We start from the raw sequence: 25,306 nt of genomic DNA on the forward strand, positions 1-25,306 counted from the left end.
TTCTTCTTTCTTCCTATAATCTCTTGGCAGGATTTAGAACTGGCACGTTGCTGAAATACCGCGCGCTCCGCTGTTTTCCCTCTTTCCCTCTTTTTTTTTTTTTTTTGCGGTGGCCAAAGGGGTCCCTTTGGGCTCCGCCGCGGTGGGAAGATGGAAGGGGGGAAGCGCCGGGTGCTGCAGAGGTTTGGGGGGTGGGGAGGGGGGGGGAGCTGCTTGGCTGGAAATATTAAGCAAAACAACAGCAAAGGAAACACAGCTGGGGAGGGCGGGTGGGAGCGGGGAAGGAAGATGTGTTTGGCTATTTTTTTGCATTAAAAGGGAAAATGGAATGACGTTTGGATGGTTTATTCCCGGGGAGGTGACAGGCGATGGCTCCGTCACCATCTCCCCGGGGCCGTGCGGGGTGGGCGCTGCCGGCCGGACCCCCCCCACCGCGGCGGGGATGCGTTTCGCCGACATGCGATGGAAGACGGGGCTTTGGAGATGGGGCGTGCACAGGTGTTGGGGAACAGCTGCGGGAACCAGATCCCATGGATTTGGGATGAGGGATCCACCTCCCTGCACGTCCAGCAGCCTTCGCTCCATTCCCCTCGGGCTCTCCCCATGCAGGGAGCCCCTGGCTGGGGAGGGACCCCCCCTCCCCAAATCCGCAGCGGGGACGGAGGGGGAACTGCAGCCGCACCTCGGATTTGCCATTTTTTTTCTGGAAAAGCGCCGCTGGGCAGTGGGGGCGCCTGGCCCTTTAAGAGCGCCCTTCCACCACCCCCCCTGCGTTCCCGCGCCCGGCCGAGTGGGGGCGCTGATCCCGCCGGTCCTCCGCCGGCCCGGCATGCACCGCGCCCCCCCCGCCTCCCGCCATTGTGCCTGGGAGCGCGGCGCGCGCGCGGTGCCGCGTGACGCCCGGGGAGCGCGTGTGGGCGCGAGGCGGCGGGCCCGGGCCATAGACGCGGGCCGGAAGGAGAGGCGAGGGGGTGGCTAGAGCGTCGCCCCAGCCAGGCAGCCGCCGCGGGCGAGTCGGAGTCCGCCAGGCAGCCGCGCCGCGCCCGGACAAAGCCGCCGCCGCCGCCCGCCGCCCCGCCCCGCCAGCAGCCCCCGCCGCGGAGCCATGTCGGCCAGCAGCCTCCTGGAGCAGGTAGGAGCCCCGCCGCTACCGCCCGGCCTTCCCCCTCGTGGCGCCGGGCCTGGCGCGCTAGGCGAGGCCGCGGCTTGGGGCCTAACGGCGGGGGCGCGGGCCGGGCCGGGCCGCGCCGCCGCGGCCTTCCCCGCCCTCAGGGCCGCGCCTCCATTGTGCTGCGGCGCGGCCGGGCCTCCCCCCGCCGGGCTGGGCCTCCCCCCGCCGCGCCGCGCCTCGCCGGGCCGCCCGCCCGCGCCGGGGCCGCTCCGCTCCCCTGACTCACCGCTCTCCCTCTCTTTTTCCACGCCGCGCCGCCGCGTCAGAGACCCAAAGGCCAAGGGAACAAAGGTGAGAGCCCGGGGGCGGCGGGGAGGGCCGGGAACGGGGAGCGCTGCGGCTGCGGATCCCGCATCCCGCGGGGATGCTGTGCTTTTGGGGAGCGTGCCTGCGGGGAAGGGCCCGGGAGGATTCACGCTGCCATTTGCTGGGCAGCTCGGGTTGCTGTGCCTTCACCCAGCGGAGCGGCTGCGAGAAAGACTGACCGTGGGCTGCGGAGCCCGGCGTGCTTTCTGGGACTGGGGAAAGTTTGCGCTGGAAGAGCGTTTCTGTGGTGGTGAAGTGTCGTTCCACTCTCCGTTGGGCTGAGCGTCGTGTGTTATGACTGGTGGGGGTTGGTTATGTTGTAAGGTGTGTTTTTAAATACTTTAAGCTGGTAAACGTTCGGGTTTGTTGGCAGAGTTCTTCCTAATGCCCTGAATCTTTTCCCCAGTGCAAAATGGATCTGTGCATCAGAAGGATGGGTTAAACGATGATGACTTTGAACCCTACCTGAGTCCCCAGGCCAGGCCGGTGAGTACCTGCAAACCGAGAGCCAGGTGGCTCCCTGCTGCTCTCTAGCAAAGTGAAATTTGGCTCCACCGATTGTGTTTTGATGTGTGCCAGCTTCCTTATGTGCTGTTCGATACATGCCTTTCTCCAGGCAGAAACATTGAATGCCATTAGGTTGTGGTGGGTGAGGTCTGAAGGTTTTACCAACTTCTTGGGGGTGTAAGGACTTCCTACAGTTGTTCAGCTCGTTTTTTCAATGTAACCGCCTTGAAGTTGCTGTTTCTGCTCTTTCACTTTTACTGTTACGACCTTGTTTCCTCACTGGCTTCTGTTTTTTTGTGCTGCACGAGCAGCTGCACTGCGTTGGGTTGTGAAATTGCTCCACGCAGCGCAGTTATGCTCCGGGGGCTTGTGGAGGATACTGTCAATGTTCTTGTCTCTCTGCCAAGTAAACTGGAAATGCGTGTCATGGGTTTTTCTCTGTTCTTCACCAAAAACCCTACAGAACACACATGAGAAAGGCTGTTAAGGCTTTTTGAGAGCTTTAGTTAGAAGTCGAGCTACAGAGCTTGTGATCAGCTCAGGAAAGTCAAACCTCCAGATACTTTTCCTCTCAACTTTCTGTTTAAGATTAGCTCCACTGTTAACTGGTTTTTGTTTGTTTTTCTTAATGAGCGGTAGGAGGGTGAAGCATAACAGATGGAGTTGAGCTGATTAGATGGTACAAGTAAGCTTTACAGATGAACGTCTGTAGCAGGACTGCAGCACTTAGTTTATTCTCTTGGCTTCTCTTTCCAGTAGTGATAAGTAAAAATAAGCTGTTCTGGTTTTCCCTTTCTGTTGTTTTTTTCGGTCATTCTCACTAGTCAGTATATTTATTTTTTCATATAATGGTGGTGCATGTTTCATTGGAACACAAGAACAGGCTTCTCTCCCAGTTAAATTTTCAACAAGTGTTTTCCCTATTTATGCTGAAGATATGAGGCTAAGTATTCTTTAAAGTCCTGTCAGCTGTTCATAACCTTCGGAATTCAGCCTGTGCAGTAAGATAACTTACTACACTCAGCTCCCTAAAAACTCACAAGCTCAAGCTCGTCCTGCAGAGAGCAAGAGAGTATGATTGCCTTCTAGAGTCTCAAATAAAACTAGCTGCTTTCCTAGTAGCTATCATTTAATGTGGGATTTTTCTATCCTAGAAACGAACATCACCAGTTTCCAGCTTCCTTTTGAATGTGGAAGCATTTCCTGTGAAGTGTAGTTTTATTTAAATCTGCTAAAGAGAGCGAAAGTTACCGTAATGCTGGAAGCAACATGGTGTTTTACCCTGGTTTGCCTGTTTGATGGAGAACAACTGAATGTTCGGTCTCTTTTTGCATGTGTCACACTGGTAAAAACGTGTTTTAAAAATAAGGGAGTGATTGGAGTGCACCCCAGGAGGTGGAGCAGAGCTGTTGCTCCAGAAATTCAGCAGGAGTGAGGTGAAACCACTGTGTTAAGTTGGAATGAAGCTTCAGGGTGACTTTATCTCAGTCTCTGCTCGCACTGTGCTGCTCATCAGCTCTCGTCAGTGTTTTAAACTCGATAAAGCAGGAAACAAAACCCCAGGGCTCAGTCTGGAGGGCACCACAGTGCTGCTGAGCCCACCAGCCAGGTTCCAAGCGCAAAGGAACAACGTGTGCGCAGCTTCTCTGGAGGTGGGAAAGGGAGTTCTGGATGAGGCTCTGGAAAACAAATTAATGCAGCCCACTGCTGCAGGGTAACACCAGTGGCTTCTGAAATTGCTTCCTGAGCTCTCCACACCAGCACTGGGAAACAAGTGATAGAGTTTCCTGGCTCTTCCTTCAGGAGCTGCTGTGCCAGGTGCGACTGTTATTAACTTGGCAGCCCAGTATATAGGTTACTGTGTATTTTAAAGCTCAGATACGCCGTGAGTGATTCTTCAACAGCTTAAAACCCAAAAGCTCAACAGCAACAACCTGTTTTCTCGTCTCAAGGTGAAGAGGAGTAGTGAATTTGAGGAAATAGCTGTACAAAAAGTCTGAGTCATCGGAGAGGATTAGAAGCTGGTGAAGTTTGATTTGCATGCTGGTCAGTGAGTGTGTCCCTTGTGCCAGGGCAGGGTAGCGGAGCGTAGTTTTCCCGTGATGTTTTACATGCTGTATAACAGCGTGTAAGAAAACATTGCGAGGTGACAAGGGGACAGATTTTAATCTGACAGTGGTGCGTGGTGCATGCTGTGAGGGAGGAGCCTGTGGCAAGTGCTGCTCTGTCTGCTGGGCTCAGGTTTTAGGTGTGGTCCAGCATGTTTATATTCCATTAAAGCTAATTTCCAGGAGAATATATTGTTACTCTTGTAACTGAGGGGATTATCTTTTGAAGAGACTTTGCTGGTTCAAAATAATGACAGAGTTTTTTTAAATCAGTCAGTGTCAGTATTTGTGGTTTTGGACAGATGGAGCCCGAAAGATTGTTCATTGGTTTGGGCTCAGCAGGACGGAGTTCTTCAGGTAGTGAACTGCACCCTGGATAAGAGTTTTGTTGTTAGTTTGCTTTTGGGACCCCTTCTTTGGAAAAACAGAAAGGCTGGAGAGAACGTCTCTGACTTTTCATGCATTCAAACCATGAAGAGCACAAAGGTTTTTAGTGTTTTACATGACAAAACAAGCCTTGTCTCTGAAAACATCACTTCAAATAATTCCTATTAATTTTTGTCAAGTTGGGGCTGAGTTAGCCCCAAACCTGTTGCTTTCCTTTAACTCAGTGGAAGGTGGAGAGGCAAAGCAGCTATTTCTGGAGGGTGCCAGAGCCATCTTGAGAGCCTCCATAGATCTCGGCACGGCATGAAGCCCTTCGGGAGCTGCGCTTGGCACGTGCAGACATGATTCAACGAGAAAACGGAGCGGAGCCTGCTGCCAGCCAAGCTTTTAAACGGGAACCGATCCCGACTTCCATCTCGTCTGTGCTGGGTTGGTGTGGAAGCAGCTGGGTAACACAAGGCTGCCCGCACACAGGTTCCAGTGCCTGGGTGATGATGGCCATTAGCGTGGCTTTCGCCGTTCCCCGGAGGGGACGGTGGTTTGAATGCAAAATGACAGAATGATTTTCACGTAAGCAAATCTCGGCGATGTCTGAGAGCTCCCTAATTGTCAAATTAGGTGTTTGTTTTCATAACCTGAAGGTTGCTTGGTTGTGACAAGGGAGACCGAGGCACGGAGCAGTTTTTTTTCCCCTCGCCGAATCCGAAGGCTGCTTTCTCGTGCTGCTGCTCTCACCGTGCTCCTATTGAATCTCTAGTGATCACTCCCCATTTTTCAGGTATTTTTTAGTGTGTGCCTGCAGCACTGGAGCAGTTTGTGTGTTGAAGATGAGGCTTTAAATCCCTGTTCAGTTGCAGGTTCTTGGACTGTCTTGAGCTCTGAAGCTTTAAATTGTAGGTATAAAGCTGTGTTCATGGGGAATAAGTTTGAGGGAAGGACTGAGGAAGGCAATTAGGGACATAGATGATTTTGGCAGTTCACTTCCACTGGACTTTTTTCCTCCATGTTCCACTTCTCTCTGAGTCCTTTCCCCAAACGCCCCCTCAAACAGCAAAATTAAGGCAGATGTGTACATTACCCAGGCAAGGAAAGCCCTCTTTGGTGGTAGCTGCAAAAAATAGAAGATAACATTTGGCTGCTAGGTAAGGTACTGTTTTCATAGCCTGAGCAGGAGCTCTGGAGTGCTCCGGTGTCCCGTCCCACATCGTGCACCAGGAACACAACGTGCTCCCACCTGAGCATGGGAAGCTTGCTAAGCCTTTGTGCTTGATCTCGCTGGCAATGAAACAAGTTTTCAGAGCACTTCTAACAAAGGAGGCGTTTCAAGGCCAGGCCTGTTTATCTGCCCAGCCCCAAGGTAGGGAGGGGTGGGGCACGGGAAGTCTAAGATGGCTTTTATTCCTGCTCCCTTGAAATTTGTTCGAGTCATTCTAGCTATTCAGTGCTTATTTTTGTTGTTTTTTTTTTTTATTTCAGAATAATGCCTACACTGCCATGTCCGATTCCTACTTACCGAACTACTACAGTCCCTCCATTGGATTCTCCTACTCCTTAGGCGAGGCTGCCTGGTCTACGGGGGGTGACCCACCCATGCCCTACCTGACTTCTTACGGACAGCTGAGCAACGGGGAGCCTCACTTTCTCCCAGATGCGATGTTCGGGCAGCCAGGGGCCCTTGGCAGCACTCCGTTTCTTGGGCAGCATGGCTTTAACTTCTTTCCAAGTGGGATTGACTTTTCGGCTTGGGGGAATAACAGTTCTCAGGGACAATCCACTCAAAGCTCTGGCTATAGTAGCAATTACGCCTATGCCCCTAGCTCGCTGGGCGGAGCGATGATCGATGGACAATCTGCCTTTGCTAACGAGACCCTGAACAAGGCTCCTGGCATGAACACCATCGACCAAGGGATGGCAGCTCTGAAGCTGGGCAGCACAGACGTTGCAAGCAGCGTCCCGAAAGTCGTTGGTTCGGCTGTGGGTAGCGGATCCATTACCAGTAATATCGTGGCATCCAACAGTTTGCCTCCGGCTACTATTGTTCCTCCAAAGCCGACCTCCTGGGCTGACATCGCCAGCAAACCGGCTAAGCAGCAGCCCAAGCTGAAGACCAAGAATGGCATTGCAGGTTCAAGTCTTCCACCGCCTCCGATAAAGCATAACATGGATATCGGAACATGGGATAACAAAGGGCCGGTGGCAAAAGCCCCGTCGCAGGCTTTAGTTCAGAATCTGGGGCAGCAGCCAGCCCAGGTGTCGCCCCAGCCCGTGGGTCAGCAGATCAATAACAGCCCACCGGTGGCACAGGCTTCAAGCGGGCAGCAGCCCCAGCCGCTGCCGCCGCCACCGCCGGCACAGCTGCCCGTGCCGCAGCAGGCGGCTCAGCCCGCCCGCTGGGTCGCCCCTCGCAATCGCGGCAACGGGTTCGGTCAAAACGGGGTGGACGGTAATGGAGTGGGACAGTCTCAGGCCAGTTCTGGTTCCGCTCCTTCGGAGCCTCACCCGGTCTTGGAGAAGTTGAGGTCCATCAACAACTACAACCCCAAGGATTTTGACTGGAACCCAAAACACGGCCGGGTTTTCATCATCAAGAGTTACTCCGAGGACGATATCCACCGTTCCATCAAATACAACATCTGGTGCAGCACAGAGCACGGCAACAAGAGACTGGATGCTGCCTACCGCTCCATGAACGGGAAGGGCCCTGTTTACTTACTGTTCAGTGTCAATGGGAGTGGTCACTTCTGCGGAGTAGCAGAAATGAAATCCGCCGTGGACTATAACACGTGTGCAGGGGTGTGGTCCCAGGACAAGTGGAAGGGACGTTTTGATGTCAGGTGGATTTTTGTGAAGGACGTTCCCAACAGCCAGCTGCGGCACATCCGCCTAGAGAACAACGAGAATAAACCAGTGACCAACTCCAGGGACACTCAGGAGGTGCCTCTGGAAAAGGCTAAGCAGGTGTTGAAAATCATTGCCACCTACAAGCACACCACCTCCATCTTTGATGACTTCTCACACTATGAGAAACGCCAAGAGGAGGAGGAAAATGTTAAAAAGGTAACTCGTTTTGTCTGTCTCGGCCAAGTCCCGCGGGGCAGGAGATGGAGGAAAGACTAAATCCGGGGCCTGACGGCGTGGGCTCGTGAGCGAGCTTGATGGGCATCAGGCTGCCTTTTGACTAGTTGTGTGCTCGCATGTGGAGCCCACTACCCAGACGACAGCCCCTGTTTGTGGTGGGAGTGGGTGCCAGCACCCTGGCAGAGGGGGGTGAGGAGGCTTCGCCCAGGGCCTTGCCTGCAACCGGCTGCCCTTCGGCTGCTCGAAACCTCAGCCTTCCCCCGGTGCTGTGTTCTAAACAAAATTTATTTCTGTGCTGTTGTCGGCTCCTGGGTCGGAACGGCATAAAGTAGGAGATCAGAGCAATGAAACTGGTGAAGGGTTTAAAGAACTTGTCCTGTGAGGAGCGGCTGAGGGAGCTGGGACTGATCAGTCTGGAGAAGAGGAGGCTCAGTGGGGACCTTAGCGCTCTCTACAATTACCTGAAAGGAAGTTGTAGGGAGATGGGGGTTGGTCTCTTCTCCCACATTATGAATGACAGGACAAGAGGGAATGGCCTCAAGTTACACCAGGGGGAATTTAGGTTGGATATCAGGAAAAATTTCTTTGCAGAGAGGGTTGTGAAGTATTGGAACAGGCTGCCCAGGGAGGTGGTGGAGTCCCCATCCCTGGAGGTGTTTAAAAACTGTGTGGATTGGGTGTTGAGGAACATGGTTTAGGGACCCTGGCAGTGCGGGGGGAACCGTTGGACTCGATCTTGAGGGTCTCTTCCAACCAGACGATTCCGTGATCAGTGGAGGGGGGTGAGAAGGTGGCAGAAAACAGAGCTGGGTCTTTGAAGCGCCGCCTAATCCACCCCCTACCCAAAGCGGAGTCAGCGTGACAGATGTTTCCCACCGCTCCTAAAATGGTCAGGAACTGCAGTTCCTGTCCCTCCCCAGGCAATCCATTCCTCCAATTAATTATCCTTCCTGGTGGAAGGCTTTGTCTGATGCCCACCCCACATCTCCCATGCAGCAGTTGAAGTCCGTGACTCCTCGTCCTCCCTCTGGCCGTGGAGCGGGTCGCGCCGTTCCTCTCGGCAGCGAGCTCTGCCGCGCGCGAAGGCGGTGGGCTGTCACCCACTCGGTGATGGCCGCTCGAAGCCTGCTGTCGTGGTTGATATCGTTAGCGGGAAGATTGCTAATTGAAAATCCTGCCCAAACTCTGGGAGGAAAATTCAGTGACCGGTGGGCGTTCAGGTGTTCTTGGGTGCAGCTGGGTGAGTCACCTGCGGCCGACTTTCCCCGCAATACGGGGTCTCGCTTGTGTTTGATCAAAACAGTAATTACAAATTAGCATTAGCACAGCTTTCTGGGAGTTTGCCAAGTTTTCTGGTGATCCCTCTAGTTTCAGCAACGGGGAATTTTCCACCCAACGGTTGAAGAACTGAAGCAGGAGCTGCAACTGCTCGCCATGGCAGTGAATGCAGTTCTTAAATTATTTTTTTTAATATACTTTTTACTTGGAGCATTGTCTATATAAATAGCATCACCCATACACGAAGGTGGTCACGTTTTGCAGCTGGTACCCTGGCACTTACAGTGCCTGAAGAAAAATCTGTAAGGGAGGAATACATTGCGAGGTGTGGAGGTGTAAACTTCATTTTCGTGAGAACCTGAATATTTTGTGCGACTTCACATCCTAAAATTGTTCCGCTTGGTGTCCAGCCTGGTCTGAAGCAGTGATTTCTCTTTTGCTAAGTGAGGTTTTGATTGTGATCAGAAATCTGGTCTGTGCTGGGTGCGTCTTGGGAAGTGGGACTTACCGTACGCTCCGGATGTGACATTAGGGAGCAGCAGTTTGCAGAGTGAGATGGGGCAGATGTTGGCACAGAGGGAGCGTGCATGGGAGAGGAGAAGTGTTGCTGGAGGGTAGGTGGGGGGTGGATGGAGGAGGAGAGTGAATATGGGGTAAATATAAGCAGGTGGTGAGCAGGAGGAAGAGCAGCAGAGTGGGGAAGGCTAGGGGAAAGGTGGACAGACTGATGGTCTCTCCTGCTGGAAGGCTGCTGTGGCTGAAAGTAAGGTGTTAAAAACATGGCTTAGCGATTTTCTTCCAACTGTAAACCACCATTATCATCTTTCCAATGGCATTTGGAAGTCTCCTCCCCTGCTTGCCTCTGTTTCTTTGGGATGTGTGAGGGTCAGAAGCAGGAACGGTGGCCAGAGCCTCCTTCCTAAACGCGTCCCAGTTGATTCAGCGTGGGACTCCGGTGCAGAAGCAGTCCATTAGGAAAACATCCATTCTTTGAGACAGAACTTAGTCATACGGCTCTGGAATTCAGAGGCAAGGAGGGAGTCTCGGAGCTGTACAGTTGGTGTTTGCTTTTTACCCTTGAGTCACTCTCTGCGTGCTCAGGGCCCCTGCCCTGGGACATCCGGCACGGAGGAAGTGACTTGGTCTTTCTTTCGACAGCAGCTCGACCTCCTCGATTGCTCGCTGACACAGCCCCGGAGATGTTGAGGTTTCTCTAACTGCTCTTCCATGGCTTCATTGAGAAGCAGTCGGTTTTGCTCAAGGAGGGTAGTTGATTTGTCCCCTGGAGTGAACGCTGATGTTTACCCCGGGACTGTGGGTGGCAAAAAAGCCTTGAAGCATCTCAGGTAATCACCTGGAGAGGAAAAGATCAATCAGAAACCAGAGTGGAGGCACTGAGAAGTTAAAGTGGTGCTCTGGCAGCAGGCAGTGGCGAAGCTCCCTGCCTGCGCTCCTCCGGCAAGCTGCTTTTGTGTTGGGGAGATCCCATTGCTACCAGCTCTTTGTCTCTGCCACCAGGCTTTGGATGGCAGCAATATGTTAATGTTCTGCATTCCTGTTCCTTGAAGCTTAAATGTCTCAAAGTTTGGCTTGTTTTGAACTTCTGGCATGCTGCGATTGTTTCACTTGGCTTCAGCTCGCCTAAACCTTTGTCTGATTTGCAGTTCGGTTCCTTGCTTGCTGCCCGAGCGGATGGATGAGCTCTTGTGAAAAGTCTGGGAACTCTTGAATATTCTTTTATCCTTCTCACTGCTAGAGGCACTTCAGAATTCCCTAAAATAGTTCCCAGAAATCATATGAAAAATGCTTTGCACAGTGTTTGTGCTATTCCCTGTGGCCAGTGAAGGAGAGTGAAAACACTGAAATCAGGCTTTTGCTTGTGCTTTCCTGTTGCCTGTGCCCGTCTTGTCCTCAGAGACTGATCTCCGTGTCTTTCGAGTGTGTTGCTTTGCTCACTAATCCAGTTTTTTGGAAAGTTTCAATGTTCTCCTGACCCAGAATGATGAAGCTGACTCCCGTTGTGATCCTGCCTGAAGCAGTTTAGGACTTCTGGGAACCCAGAACAGCTGCTCTTGTCGTACAGAACATCACCAACTTTTTCCCTGGAAGGACTGTTTTATTTTTGTTTTAAAAAAGAAACAAACACCAAACAACACCAGAAATCCCTAGTCCATAGTAATACACTTGTATTTCTAGGAATGTTGCCGTGACCTCAGTGTAAAGATCTTGGATAGTGATCTGCTTGCATGTGAAAGGTTAACAGCTTGTATTTTCTGGAAAAGCAATGGATGTCAACTCGAAGGGAAGTTTATTTTGGTTCATTCTCCTGTTTCCTTGCCCAGGAGGGTTGGAGTGCTTGGCTACTTGCAAGTTCCAGAAATTTTAGGAAGGATACCGAATGAAAACCAGTCTCGTCCCATCTCTTCCAGGGCCAGAGCACTCAGTTGTCAGGTTTGCACTTGATAAGAGACTTTGCGTGGGGGCTTGGGTGGGTGTTGAGTCAGGATGAGCTGTGCAGGATGGGGTGGGTTTTCGTGGGGATTTTTCATGCCGAAGTATGCCGGCCTCGAAACAGAAAGGTGCCATTTGCCAGATTGGAGCTATTATTTCTGGAAATGTGCTGCTTTGTGTCTCAGCTGACAGCGTCTGCTGGTTGAAGGATGATTAATAGTGGCAAGAGTCACTGCTCCCCCTTAGAAAATGTGATTTCAGGGAAAAGTAAGTGGTGTTCTCTGAGCCTGTTGGAAAGTAGCAGACTGTTTCACTGTTGCTGTAAAAAAAAAAAAAATGCTTTCTGATGTATTTTGCAAAGCTTTTTTTTTTCTTCCTAATCTGTAATCTTGGAGGGGAGAGCCTGTTTCCTGCTGGGTGGGCCAGCATTTTTCTCCTGCCGTTAGTCGTCCTGGCTAGTGCTGTGTTTTCTCTGGCTTTACCATATCCAACAGGACAGTGTTTCTGGTCATAAGATCCGGTTCCTGGGTATTGCATATCCGGGCAAAGCCAGCTGTTTCCTATGACAGCAAGGGAACATGGCTTGCACTCACCCCATTCCTTTCATCCCGTGATCCCAAGGCCATGTGCTCTTTCTGCTCCAAATCCTGCCCATAGTGAAGTTAATGGATTGATTGTACCAGGATGGAATTTCCTCGCTGCGAATACCCTCCGCTGTTGGGCAGCGCACACGGCTTCTCTCAGTTTGTTTCCAGACCTTTTAAATCCTGTATGTGTGTGTCCGTGCTCGTGTATTTGCCCAGGAATAGAGGAACCAGAAACTGAGCTGCTTATTTTAGTAGTTTGGGACTGGCTGTTCGACATAAGGAATGCCTTGTTCTTCATGATATCTTTAAGCCAGCACTGGAAAGCACTCAGGGCATTCTCGTGTGGTTTTAGTTGTGTTCTGGCTTTGTTGGAAGGCAGGAGAAAACTGGGGGGGAAGGCTTAGATCCGGCTGGTGCTCTAATCCTTGTTTTCTGCTGTAAAACAGGGGACTTTGTTTCCTCATCTGCAAAACAGGAGCAGCTGGGAGCCATTTCACTGCAAGGAAAGTGGAAGTTGAGTGGTGGAAGAGGAAGCCTGTTCCACTTGCCTCAGAGCCCTGCCTCTCACTATTAATATCTTGTTAATATTTTAAAATAATATTTTAATACAACGTTTTGTTAATATTGTAAAATAATAAAATGAAACATTATAAAATATGATGTTTAAAGTTGACTTGTTGAAGTTGGTATAAGGAGCTGTCGAGCTGTGCACTATTTAAAACTGGGTTTTGAGGACTGTTAGTGGGATTAGGAGCTGTTCTTCTCCTAGTCTCCGGGCCGGGGGCAGCAAGGAGGTTTTGCACCTCTTACAGGTCTGGTCTTGAGCAGGAGAGTTTATTTCACACGCTGTTCTTGGACATGTTGCCAGCTCAAAGCTTCGTGCTCCCTCCCATCCAAGTTACCTTCACCTTGGCTGGGTGCTTTCTGCTCCTGGTTGCAGAATACCTTGAACTGATCGTTCTTAATAAATATGTTAATTGCATTCGTTATAAACATGGTAATGACTTGGAATGAATGTCTTGACTGCTGAAGGAGGAGCAAAGTTGAGTTTTTTGTTTTTTTTTTTTTTGTTTTGAGTTGAAATTGCATGTGTGTGGCTGGCAAATTCCCTCGAAACAAGGTGGAGGGTTTGGCATGCGAGCAGGGAGTGTGTGAGATGTCAGCAGCGGCGGCTGCTTCTCCCCCTGCGCAGCAGTTGTGGGTGACTCGCTGGCACTGAGGTTAATAACTACAGGCGTTGTGTTTCGGGTTGTTTTATTAACAGCCACTTCTCCAGAAAAAGGAGTTTTCCTTACAAGATAAGTCATTTTGTTCAGTGAAAGCACTGGGACGTGGTCCTGTTCCATTCCCTGCCTTTTCTCTCTGGTGCAGAAGTGCAGTGGGTCACAAGACATTGCTGAAAGCTGATTAGGATCCCAAGAAAACTGTTGAAGTGCATGGATACGTGAGCCTCGTATATGTGCAATACATCAAGACTAGCTTCGTGCACTGTGTTCCTCACTTGTTCATCAAATGTAATTCTGCAGCAAGTTTTTGTCGGAAAGAAGTTGCTTTCTTCTTCCCTGTCTCCTGTAAAGCGCTACATGACAGGTATTCCTTTAGGAAGCTGCTCGCTCTGTACTCTGCCATCGTTTTCACTGCCATTATTAGAGCCTTCTCGTTTTCCTGGATGTTCTTGTTTGTACCTGGTGGTAATTGTACCATCTTAGGGCTTTGTGAGTTAATAAACCAGTTCCTTAGTGGTGCAAAACGCTGGACGCTTGCCAGTAGGAGCAGTGCAGCAAAGTTACCCGGGGAAGTCGCCGTTAACAAGGATTGTCGTTATCCAAGCTGGTGGCTGGGACAGAGTGTGGATTGTAGCTCCTTCCAGCAACTACCTGCCCAGTGTGAGGCTTTTTAATTGCTGTCTAAGTCATGTAATAGTGCGGTGATGGGAAAGCGTTTGGATTTTGTGAGCTGTTCCTCAGCGAGAACTTGCAAACGAAGACTGCGTTTCTGGTTCTGTCTCATTAGAACTTTTTTCATTGAAAGGATAATGCTGAGCTGTTTTGTGTTTGGTGGGGGTTTTTTTTGTGGTTAACTGCAGAGCTATTTCTTGTAATGTAATACCAGTTTAAAAGACTTAGATAAAATCTACCTAAAACTCTGCCTTTTGTTTCTAATCTTGGGGGGAGAAAGAAACCACACTATTTTAGTTTCCTCCCCTATGTGTGTCTGCACACACAGGGAAGGCTCTGCTCTCTCAGGTCTTATTTGTAGTGTGATACCATCTCCTGCAACATGACTTCAGAGAATTTCCCACCATCACCTGCAAACTTTTAAGAAACGGTGAAGTCCTGATGGTCAGCCTTTTGGCTGTTGCAGGCCAATTTGGGGTTCAGCTGATTTGAGTGCCGTGACCTTGGTACATTATAAATTATATAAAAAAAAGCTGAAATAGAAAAGGGTGTTCCAGTGAATGCTGCTTTAAAATGAGGGTACACACAAACAGCTACAGGGAGCATTGGCTCTTTTCCTTGAGCTTATGAATTCAGCTCTTCGGGGCTGACAAGCAGGCAAATAGATCTTCCCTTGTCCTCTCATAATACAGAATATTGTGGTGTGCGTTTCTTGTAGTGTGAAGTATTTCTACTGCCTGATTTGGGGTGGGGGTAGTATTTTAGCCTCAAAAAACACAAGAACTGCAGGGGATCAGGCCATAACTGTGTTATCCAACGTTGCAGCCCTTAGGGCCACGAGATCTGCAGATCCAATGGATGCGGGAGGGACATGGCTCGAGCATCCTTGCTCTCTTTTTCTAAGTAGAAAGCTTCATGTGCAGCTGACAATAACGTGATCAAGAGCCAGTGCCTGTAAGGACGGTGCAAGCTCATATTTATCCATCTCTGAAGGTTTTCCCTGCCTTTAATAATCTGTGGCTCAGGAATTTCTTGGACCCAGAGGATGTAGCTTTGTCTTTAACGGCTGATGGTCTCTTTTCTTGTCCAAGATCTTGATGCGTTCCTCGAGCATCCTCAGGATCCTTGCGGCAGCAAGTTCTTCAGCTTAATTAAGTGTTGTGTAAAGAAACACATCCTCTTAGTTTGCTTTGAGTCTGCCTCATGTGACGCTTCGTAGTTCTTACGGTGGAAGAGGTGGTGAGCACTTGATTTCAGTGTCCTCTCTGTGCCTGCTCTGCTTTTACAGTCGTGTCTCTTCCAGGCACATGGTGGCTCTGCGGATGGAAGCCTTTTCTGTCCTTTGCTTGTCCCTGTTGCTCTTCCCTGACTTTTTTCCAGTTCTGTATGCCTGCAGTGATGGGAGAGGAGCAGAGCTACAGGCTGCTCAGGATAGAGGTGCAGCTGGGGCTTGTATAAAGGCATAATGATCTGTTCTGGGTGATATTTACTTTTCCTGATGGCAGGCATTTTCCTGGAGTTCTAGATCATAACCCTGAGCTCATGTTTCTGCTTGGGAACGATCCATTTGGAGCCTGTCATCTTGGAGTTAGGACAGTGGTTTTTTTCCCACGTGTCATTTGATTTATCCAAACCAGGTAGACCAAATTCACTGCAATGTTCAGCTGCTTTTTTTCACAAAGTCCTCCATTTCTTCAGTCAGCTGCTATTTTTATTACCCTGAGTAGCTTAGGATCATCAGTAAACTTTGTCACTTTATTATTCACTCCACTTTCTACATCTTTTATGAATACATGGAACCACAAATTCCAGTGAAGCTCCACGGGTTTTCTGTGCACAAGATCATTCAGTCCTTGGCATTACACTTGCGTGGTGTGTCCGGGCAGTGCAAAGGCTTTATGAACTCTACAGCAGTGAAGATTTTGAAACATGAAAGTGGAGATCTCCTTTTCCAGAGGCATGTGGTGCTAATATTTACTGTATGAGCTATGATTTGAGGTAACCAAAGTAATAAAACAACTTTCATGTGAACCCAAAAGAGCAGGAATAATACTGGTCAATTTAAAAACAAACAAATCAACAAAACAAACACTTTACTGTTTCAGGTGTAGGTCAAAATTCTGGCTCAGAGTGAACCTTTGCTAAATGCTGTCGGTATTTCAATGCTGTTTGCTTAAACTTTCACATCAACTATTCCCGTTAGTTTTGTCCATGCTGTTCACTTTCTTCCCTGGGATTTCGATGTGGACAGATAAATGAAAGCCAAGTGCCCCGCTCCGTAGCGGAGAGATGGAGCTGCCCAAATGGGAAGTGTTGGCAAACTGCAAAAAGAAACATGGCAAACTGCTCGTCCCTTGTAGAGACAGGGAAGAATAAAGACTCTTAAAGAAGATTTTATTTTACTTCTTAATGACTTGAAAGAATTCATCGTTTAGCTTATACTCTAAAGCCAGCAAGTCCAGTTGCAGTCCCTAGTGGGACCCCAGCATGGAATGCCACTGGGAGTCCTCCCAGGCTGCTCTACCTTGCTCTTTGCTCTAAATATTCATGTACATTTTTAGCCTTTTTGCCATTCTGTTTCCTGCAGGAGTTTTGCCCTGTGGGACAAGGCTTTCTACGGAAGGGTGATGGTAAACGTCTGTGGGAATTGGGTTGCTTTTTTCATTGCAATCAAATGTGGTGTTTAAGCAAGAAGTTCATCCTTTGCCATGGGTTCCATCAGTTTTTTAAGTACCTTGAAAGACGCTGGGGAACAGCGGCATGCTGCCGGTGTCTGACAGCTGGGACCACCTCGCCTGTGTAAACCCACTGCAGGGGGAAAGTCCCGGTGCCTTTTGTGTCCTCCTTTCCTTTAGCTCCAAGCTCATCGCTCCGACATGGAAATTCAGTGTCTCGTGTAAAGTGCATGGCTGCTGTGGTGGTTGTGTTCCCTGATGTTAAGGGCATGTTTTGGCTTTACCTGAATCATGGAATCACAGAATGGTTTGAGTTGGAAGGGACTTTCAAGACCATCTAGTTCCAACGCCCCTGCCATAGGCAGGGACACCTTCCACTACACCAGGTTGCCCAAAGCCTCATCCAACCTGGCTTTGAACACTTCCAGGGATGAGGCAGCCACAACTTCTCTGGGCAACCTGTTCCAGTGCCTCAGCACCCTCAGAGGGAAGAATTTCTTCCTTAGATCCCATTGAAATCTCCCCTTTTTCAGTTTAAAGCCATTGCCCCTTGTCCTGTCACTCCACACCCTTGCAAAAACCCTGTCTCCAGATTTTTTTGGAAATTGCATCTTGCTGTTCCTTATTTATTCTCCGTGACTTCATATCCTTCTGACTAAACAGCAAGGTGACCAGTGTGTAGCAGTGCTGCGGCGTGTTCGGGTTTCGGGAGGAAACCAGAGCTTCCCAACTGCCCAGCCTTGCGTGGCCAGTGTGGTGGCAGGGGACACTGGTGGGTGCTTCCTGCTGCCTTCTGCATTTTGGGGGGGCAAAGTCTGAAGCGCAGGGGCTGACCAGGTACAGTTGCATCCCTGCTTGGCTCGTGTTTTTTTCAGTGATACGAGTTTGCTCCTTTTGGGGTTGTGTGGATATTTGGGTTTGATCTGTAAAACAAAAGGGTTTTCCTGTTGTGATAAAGAGTCGCTTTTATTTGCGTGTCTCCTGCCGTCGTGCTTGGTGGTGAGCTCTGTTAAGTGAAGAGGAGGTAGGATGAAAACGTCTGACTGTAACCAGATCCCTGTATCTGATTTTTTTAGCCCCTTTCCTAAGCAAGGCAGACTGGGATGTAGCTTTCCTCTCTAACTCTGATGGCTTTCTAATGCTGACAACAGCAAAACCTCGTGTGTGGTTTGTAAATGAGCTGGGACTCGAGGCTGTTTGTGGAGCAGATAAGAGCAAGGAGAAAGTGATGCATCATCCATCGTTTGTGCTGGCTGTGACCCTGTCTTGAGCTCATCCTGCTGGGAAGGTTGTGCTGAGCACATCTGAGACAACTCCTGATTCCTAAGGCAAGTCAGACGTTTGCCTTGGAGACACGGGCACGTGGAAATCCCACTGCATCGTTTGCCAGGATCGCATCTGGTGTGGGATAGGCAGCAGCATTGGGAGGAGAATTCAAACAGCAGAACGCCGTGTTGTTGCAGCAGGTGTTTGAGGGAGGGGTGAGAGCTGTGTGTGTTCTCGTGGGCACGGTGCCTGATGAGCAAGAGGTACGTGTGTCTGAAGGCCATCATTTGGTGGCTGAGTGTCTCAGCCCTTTGGGGAATGGTACTGGGAGAGTGTAGACCATACTCTCGTGATCTCCTGCTGTTCCTGTGTGGACAGTTATTGGGTAAGTGATGCCTTTTGCTTGTAGGACCTTCTCAGTTTGAAAACTGATTCTGCATCCTGGCCTGCCTGATGTCTCCAGGCTGCTATGCTGTGCTCCAGGACAGACGGGTCCAAATTGAGCAGGGTGTGTGTGCTGCACAGCTGGGAGCCATGCTCTTGGTTCTTCTCTAGGCCCTTCCTTTAGTTACAGTCTTCTGTTTCCTGGTCAGTAGTGTGGAAATACCCTCTCCTTTGCCGGAGGAGTACTGAGATTGAAGTGGTGGTTGTTAATCAAGGTAAGAGCCTCTGAACAAACGTGCAGCGTTATCACCTATTGTCATCGGTTCTCCTACAAAGCTTTGAGCCTTTTGTTGTTGTTGGCTTCCCAAAGCGTGACTAGATAATGTAATCTCTCATCAGCCTTCTCCACCAGCTCCTTAGGTTCCTGTTATCAGGACCTGACTTGTGACATCAGTTCAGCACCCCCGGGGAGGGTGGTGAGGTGATGGGATGATGACAGAGGGCTCCTACTCACACACGCTGGCCGTGTCTCAGCTTGGTGCCTCCAAATACCCAAAGCCAGGGATCTGGTGGATGGAGCCGAGTGCGCCGGTGTCTGTTTCTTGCTCCTGCTGTGTAGATCAGTAAGACCAGGTCTGATGGAGGTGCAGCTGAAGAGAATAAAAGACTTTCTGAGGGAATCTGTTTGCTCTCCAGGGACTATACATTAGAGCAAAGCCCAGTGTGTGTGTGCAGATGTTGCTCTGCCTTCTCTTGGGCTGTCCCGTAGCTGGGTGGGCTGTGGGTTACACCATCCCACAGCCCAGGATTTTGGAGGAAAACGAGCCAGGAAGTTTGCAACACTGCTGACCTTTGCTGTGTGTTCTGGTAGATCTGCTGCTTTGCCGTGATTCGGGAGCTCACTTAACTCCACAACGCCCCGAGGACCAAGATGTCTTTATGGAATTTGCACTGGCAAATTAGAGGGTGTAAAAATCCCTCGGGTCCTGGCTATCTCCCTTTTCCCAGGAGGAGACGTGAGAGAGCGGCTGTGAATCTCCCAGAGAAGAGCAAGAAAAGCAATATTGATATTAGTGGAGAGTAGAGAGCTGTTCCTTCCCTGGCAGCGGTGCCCTGGGCAGAGCTCCTGGCCGGCTGCCTCCGCGTCTCCCGGAGGGCAGCTTGGCTGTGTCTGAAGCCCTGCTCCTCGCAGAGGGCTGGAGACAGCTGGAGGTGGATGTTGAAGCCAGCCCCTCGAGAGCCCGCAGCAGGTGTGGTTAGATGTCCTGCTGCATTCTTCTGTTGCAGACTCTTCAGGATGCTGTTTGTAGCACGGATGGAGGCAGCGGGAGTTCTGCGCCAGGATTTCCAGGTTGAACAGCAGGAGGTTTTAAACAGAAGACTGAGTTGAGAAAAACTGGGTTATAATCCACCCTGAAATTCAGATGTTCACTTCAGGCATGTCTGATCCCCTCTCTGGCTTGGGGACACGGGGACATCTCTTCTGGCCTCTCCTTTGAAGGTGGTGCCTTCTGTTCTGGCACACTGGGACTTTGAGGGGGGGGTCACTTCTGCACCGAGGCTGGATCCCTGTTACCACCCCCTGGCCTCGGGAGCAGCTCCACCTTCCCAGCGGGGAGGAGCAGTGCCTAATGGGGGTCCATCTGCTCGGCTGCTGGGGCGACGCGCTCAGCAGGACCCCAGCCACTGCCAGCGGCCAGCCCAGGACACCAGCCCTGGCTGCCACCGGAGAGGGGGGCCACTGAACCTGGCAGCCGGCTTATCCCGCGTCCGCGTTCACGAAGACAGAGGCACAAGCTCAGGCAGCTGCAGCTCCTTCCCAAAGGAATGCGTCCCGTTGCCATCTGCCCATGTTTAACGTAACGTGCTGGTTGCCGAGCCAGGCAGCGGAGAAGGAACAGGGCTTGGCACCTTCCTTTTGATTTGCGGCTTTCCCTGCAGCGCTTGTTTTGCTTCGTGTTCGAGACTGGCTTTGCTTTTTTTGCCTTTTTTTTTTTTTCTTTTTTTGTGGTAGTTTTATTTTGCTGTTACGTGGTGGTGGGTTTTTTAGCAATGAATAGCAACCGTGACAGATCTGGGCAGACTTGACTGGAGAGGAGGAGAATTAAGTCGACTTCTGTGGGGTGGATATTCTTAAAGAGAACCTGTGCCTTCATCTCATCCCTCTCCCCGGAAGACAATCTGTGTGTGGTGGCACACAGGGCTTGCTTTGCCACCCAGCTCATGCAGAAGAGCCTCCTTGGATCACTGTGTGCGTGGGGCTGCCGAAGCCTGGGATGTTGTGTCCAGCTGGATGTAAGGCCTCCCTTTTGGGAAGGTTTCTAAGAATAGATGGCTGTGTCTTCTGTTAGCTTGGGATTGAAGCTCCTTGGAGACAAGCTCTCCATGGATTTAGCAGTGGTGGCAGAGGACATTGTTTCTTCGAGCAACCTGCGTGCTTCTGGCAGAGTTTGCGAGCTCCTCCTTGGAAGGGAAGGTGCCTCTGATGGGCAGGGGGAAGCGGGTGGGCAGCTCTGCTGCTGCCCTGACATGGGGGCACACGGTCCTGAGCAGAGCAGCAGATCACAGGGAAGCATCCTGAGCTGAAACGACCAGCTCTCAGTTTCAGAGCCTTCTCAGTGTCCTTTCTAAGTGACACACGTTAACACAGGCGAGTGAACCCAAATTGTCTCACTCTGCCAGCGGGCACCTGCTGCAAGTGTTGCTTTGCTGTGGGGATGGGATGGACTTGGCACCTCTCAGGACTGGCTTAGGTGGCGATTAACCCGCTCCACCACTGAGTGTGTGACCAGAGCCAAAACACCACAGTGCCCTTTGTGCAAGAGACTGCAGGCACTTGCCTGTTCTTGGAGAAGATGCAGTTAAGAGGCAGGAGTAGCCATCAGCCAAGAGCCCTTCAGCTGTTGACAGGTTTTATTTTTGAGATGGTGTCGTATGATCTGGAAAACGGCACTTCAAGCGTGGGCTGGGCAGTATCTCTTAACCCTTTGGGATAGTCTAGACCTGCTTCTGTGCAAAGCTGCTGGGTTTTGTTTGGGTTTAACAGAGAAGAGACTGTGGCACGTGGTGCTTGGCACAGGAGAGGATGTAGTAGCCCTTGGTGCCTGGGTTATGTTTGGTTCTGCACTGCCTGTTCAGCTTGGTTCAAATGTTTGTCTGGACAGTGTGTTCCGTCAGTGCTGGAGGCAAGAAGTGGATGAATACCAAGGGGGTGGTAGCAGCAGTCGGTGGGAAATCCCTGTGGCATCAACCCTTGGGAGTCGTGTGAACCTGTTGGTTTTCGACTGAGATGCCATCAGTAGGTTTCAGAGTTATCAGCGAGGTGCTCAGCTGGTAGCTGTGGCCTATTTCAGTCCCTGCAGACCAAGGCAGCTGTTGGTACTCCCTGGATTTGAGCTGCAGTCAGCTTTGGTGCCCACGTGGCAGTTCAGGTGAGGCCCCGAGCTCTGGTGCCGCCTGGCTCCAGCAGCAGCTGGCTGCAGGCAGAGCTGTGCCGTGTGCCCCGGTGTTCATTCCTGGCTTCCTCTTCCTTCTCCCCAGCGCAGCCTGATCCCCGCAGCCCTCCCGAGTCCTGCTCCCAGAGCTGCCCAAGTCTCCTCCAGCCCAGAGCTCCGCTTTGCTGGTTTCCAGCCTGGTGATGGCCGAGATGTCTTGCGGGCGCTGCGGGTCCCTGCCCAGGACCCCGGGCAGCTTTGCAAACTTCACCAGTGACCTAAACCCACTTTTTTCTTTTTTTTTTTTTTTCCCCACCAATTCTGCTTCAGTTTGTCCTTCTTGGTTGGTTTGGGTTGGTTTTTCTCCGCGCTGTTCCTTTTCACGCTGTTAAACCTCCAGCTCGGAGCAGCCCGGTGATGCCCGTCCTGGCGAGAGCCCGTCGCTCTGCTGAAGGACGCTGCCGTGAGCGGGAAGAGAGGAAGAGGAGCAGAGCTGTAGTAGCCACGGCCCTCGTGAAGGGGAAACGTGGTGGTGAGCTGGTAGACCCAAGTCTATACATCGTCACGTTAACCGTAGAAAAAGACTCTGCCTCGGAGTGTCCTCGCGTGGGACACGCCTCCATCACAGATCCACGCATGGAGGTGATGAGTAAAATTGCTCGGGGCTAACGTGTTCTTTTTTTTTTTCCCTTTTGCAGGAACGCCAAGGCCGTGTCAAGTAAAAGGCCATTCCTCCCACAGAGACTGCAGCAGAGATTGCATCCCAGCTGTCTTTCAGAGAGAGAGAAAGAAAGAGCAAAAATATCCCAGAGAGAATTAGGACTTTTTTTTTTCTTAATTTCATTGACTTCAAAAAGACTCTTACAAACTTGCAGTTTAAAAAACAACAACAAAGAAGTATTGGAATTTCACAAGACATAGGACTTAAAAAAACAAAAACAACAAAAAAAAAATCCCTTCTAGGTAGAGCATAGGTAAAAACTGTCCCCTTTCTTTTGGCTTTGGTTGTGATTTCAGAGCATACGCTTTGTTTTTTGTCTTTTTACTATGTTTTTTCGGATTTTAAAGTCCGTAAGTGGCATATGCCTTTTTTTTTTCCTCTCTAATTTTTAAACCCCGCCGCTTCCCTCCCTTCCACCCCCTCGCGCCTCCTTCCCCCTGGTTTTGACATTTGCACTTGGAACACCGAGTTGTAACATCCACTGTGGAAAGTGGAGTAACTTTTTTTTTTTCCCCCTCCCTGGCCTGGAAGAGGAAGAATTCCATGAGGAAGTCGGGGTTTTGGCCTAAGAAGAATTGAACAGAAATGGTCCACGAGGTTGTGTCTTAACGGTGGTTCATTTTCTCTGACCCTTTGTTACTCAAAAGTCAAGTACTAGGAGTCCTAAGAAACGTTCTGTTCTTGTGCATTATACGGATTTACAGATTAAGTCGGGATTAATTTGATTTTGAAAGCGGAGAACAGTGATAAAAACTCGTTTTGTTTACAGGAAAATGAATTTTGGACAAAAAAAAAAAACAAGAAAGAAATATTGTAAAAAAAAAAAAAATGTGTAGTGAATGTCTCTTCAGTTTCTTGTTAAGCCAATGAGGAATGGGCGTTGCCTTTCTTTTCACCATTAATCACTTCTCAATAATAAACGTGAGATCCTGTTGAGCATCACTGTTGTCTGCCGCTCCCTTTTCAGCATTCCCGCTGGATGTGCGCCTCCTTACTTCCCCTCCGCACGGCAGCTCGGGCTTCGTTGCTGTATTAATGCCTGAAAACCAGGAGTGGAACGTGGTTTCTCCTTGGGGGCGATGCGGGGTGCTGTGAGCTGTCTCAGGGCATCCCGAGCTCAGTCCGGGTGCGGTACCGGGGCTCGTTCCCGGTGCATTGGGATCGTTTTTGCTCCTTGATGTGGGAAGGTGTCCGGTGGTGTGGGCTGGCACCGGGCAGAGCCCCTGCCTGCCCACAGTCAGCCCTCCCCAGGGCTGCCCGTGCTGTTCAGGACTCATTCCCATTTCACAGGTAAGTTGGGGATTATCCGGCTCCTTCCAGGTGGGTGTGCAATGCAGACCCCTGCTCACATCCCAGATGATTCGCCTTTGGGAAAACTGCTCCGGGTCAAGAAATTAAAACTCCAGGTTTTCTTGTTTTGGCAGTTCAGAGGGAATAAAAGCCACAAATGGATCTACTGTCTGCACTGGTACCAGTGCTTTGAGTGTCAGTACTTAATGGGTCGGCATCAAGGGAAATCCTGCTGTATTGAAAGTATCTCAGTTATTAAATCACAGCTGGGAAACATCTGGAACCAGCCAGCTGCTGGCTCTGCTCTTCTCACCTCGGGCAGAAGGTCAGGCTGGAGACCCTCGCCTTCCCACCACCCTGTTCCTGCGTGGATCACAAATACCCTCTATGCCCTGACCGAAAGTCTGCTAATTACTTTTTTGGACTAATTCTTGCTTCTGAAAAGCAAACAGCCGAAATCCAGCTCCAAATCAGCTGCTCCGTGTTGGGTGAGGACCCAGGCTGCTCCCCAGGGAGCCCTTTGGTGGGTGTCAAAAGCAGTTGTGTGGCCATTCATCTTTTATTGGGATATTTTACTTGTTTGCTCCGGAAGAATTTTCTATCCTCTTAATTCTTTGATGGCTTTGGCACCTGTTTGCCTCCGAGCTGGCTGAAAACCCAAATTCCTTGCTGGTGTCCTCATGCTTTTTCAAAGGGAGTGTGAAACCTGCGTTGTTTGCGAAGCTGGAGGAAATAAGAACAGACCCTTTGATATTAACTGCCCAAATTCAACAAATTTGAGAGAATCTTGAGTGGAAAAAAAAAAAAGCTGGAGGGAAGGTGCCCGGCAGGCGTTTGTGCGCTCGGGTTTGCTGATGGTCGGACTCTGCTCGTTCCCGTTTGGAGTCTTCAAGCAACGACCTGGAGAGACGCGAGAGGAGGAGGAAGATGCGATTTGAAAACCACAATAATTCAGATGCAGGTGTCGGACCTGCAATTAAACAATTAATAAATAAACAAACTGCCTGATCACTTTAATTGCAGCCTGTAGATCCGAGTCCTCTGATCCGTGATGGCAGTGTGTGCTGCTGCTTAAATTTCTCCTTGTCTTTTGCTGCGTGGGAGCTAAAATACTTCTTTTTTTTTTTTTTTTCAAAAAAAAAAAAATTCTTTTAAGGCAAAGCAGGTGACTTGCTGGGCCATCACACTCCTGGTGCCCATGTTCCCCACAAGATTTATTCCACAGCGCCTTCAACCTTGGCATCACTTCCATGGAAACCAGCTGCCGCCGGAGCTGTGTGTTGGGGCAGGAGTCCGGTGTGCCCCAGGACCTGAAACAGTCCCATTTCACCCCAAACTGGACAGGGGAGAGAAAAATAGGGAGTTTTGTTCATCACTGTCTGCGTTCATCCTTTGCTGTTTGGGAGACCTGCGGAGCTTCTGGAGGGGAACAGAAGGGATAACACCAAAATTAGGCCTAATGTTAAATATTAGGAAGGTTTTTATAAAGGAGGAGGCCAAGTGAAGACCCTGGAGGGTAGAAACAGTCCTGAGAAAAAGGAGTAGCATGGATGTGGGGAAAAAAATAGGAATTTGATGTGTGACTTGGAGGTAGGTGCTTCCGCCGACCCTCCCGAGGATGCTCAAGGGCAGGAACTGCTTCGGTCTGGACCTGGTCCTGTTGTGGTCTGAACTGGGACAAAACTGGGAACTTCCTGATGCATCTGAAGAGGCTTCACCTCCAGCCAGCCGCAGCGTGTCTGTGGAGTCAGAACATGGACCGAAA

General features: G+C 50.3%; 1 protein-coding gene across 2 annotated transcripts; it reads left to right on the top strand.

Moving 5' to 3' along the window:
• Positions 1–1,085: 1,085 nt before the first annotated feature.
• On the top strand, positions 1,086–23,177 carry YTHDF2 (YTH N6-methyladenosine RNA binding protein F2). 2 transcript variants are annotated; one of them, XM_086625945.1, is made up of 5 exons: positions 1,086–1,132; positions 1,438–1,462; positions 1,884–1,963; positions 5,956–7,536; positions 22,229–23,177. In XM_086625945.1, exons 1-5 carry the CDS (start codon positions 1,106–1,108, stop codon positions 22,250–22,252), a joined length of 1,737 nt encoding a protein of 578 aa, XP_086482071.1. In that variant the 5' UTR covers positions 1,086–1,105; the 3' UTR covers positions 22,253–23,177. The 2 variants fall into 2 exon arrangements, with proteins under 2 accessions (XP_086482071.1, XP_086482069.1); XM_086625943.1 differs by lacking the exon at positions 22,229–23,177 and adding an exon at positions 9,994–10,201.
• Positions 23,178–25,306: the final 2,129 nt, after the last annotated feature.

Source organism: Tauraco erythrolophus, chromosome 24 (genome assembly GCF_009769465.1).
Source record: "Tauraco erythrolophus isolate bTauEry1 chromosome 24, bTauEry1.pri, whole genome shotgun sequence".
In the NCBI taxonomy this organism is placed as follows: Eukaryota; Metazoa; Chordata; class Aves; order Musophagiformes; family Musophagidae; genus Tauraco; species Tauraco erythrolophus.

Bases quoted from the DNA above. Each gene is read 5' to 3' on its own strand.
- YTHDF2 (XM_086625943.1), top strand. From the start codon at position 1,106: ATGTCGGCCAGCAGCCTCCTGGAGCAG. The intron at 1,463-1,883 runs GTGAGAGCCCGG...TCTTTTCCCCAG, and splicing joins CAAAGGCCAAGGGAACAAAG to TGCAAAATGGATCTGTGCAT. The intron at 7,537-9,993 runs GTAACTCGTTTT...TTCTTTCGACAG, and splicing joins AGGAGGAAAATGTTAAAAAG to CAGCTCGACCTCCTCGATTG.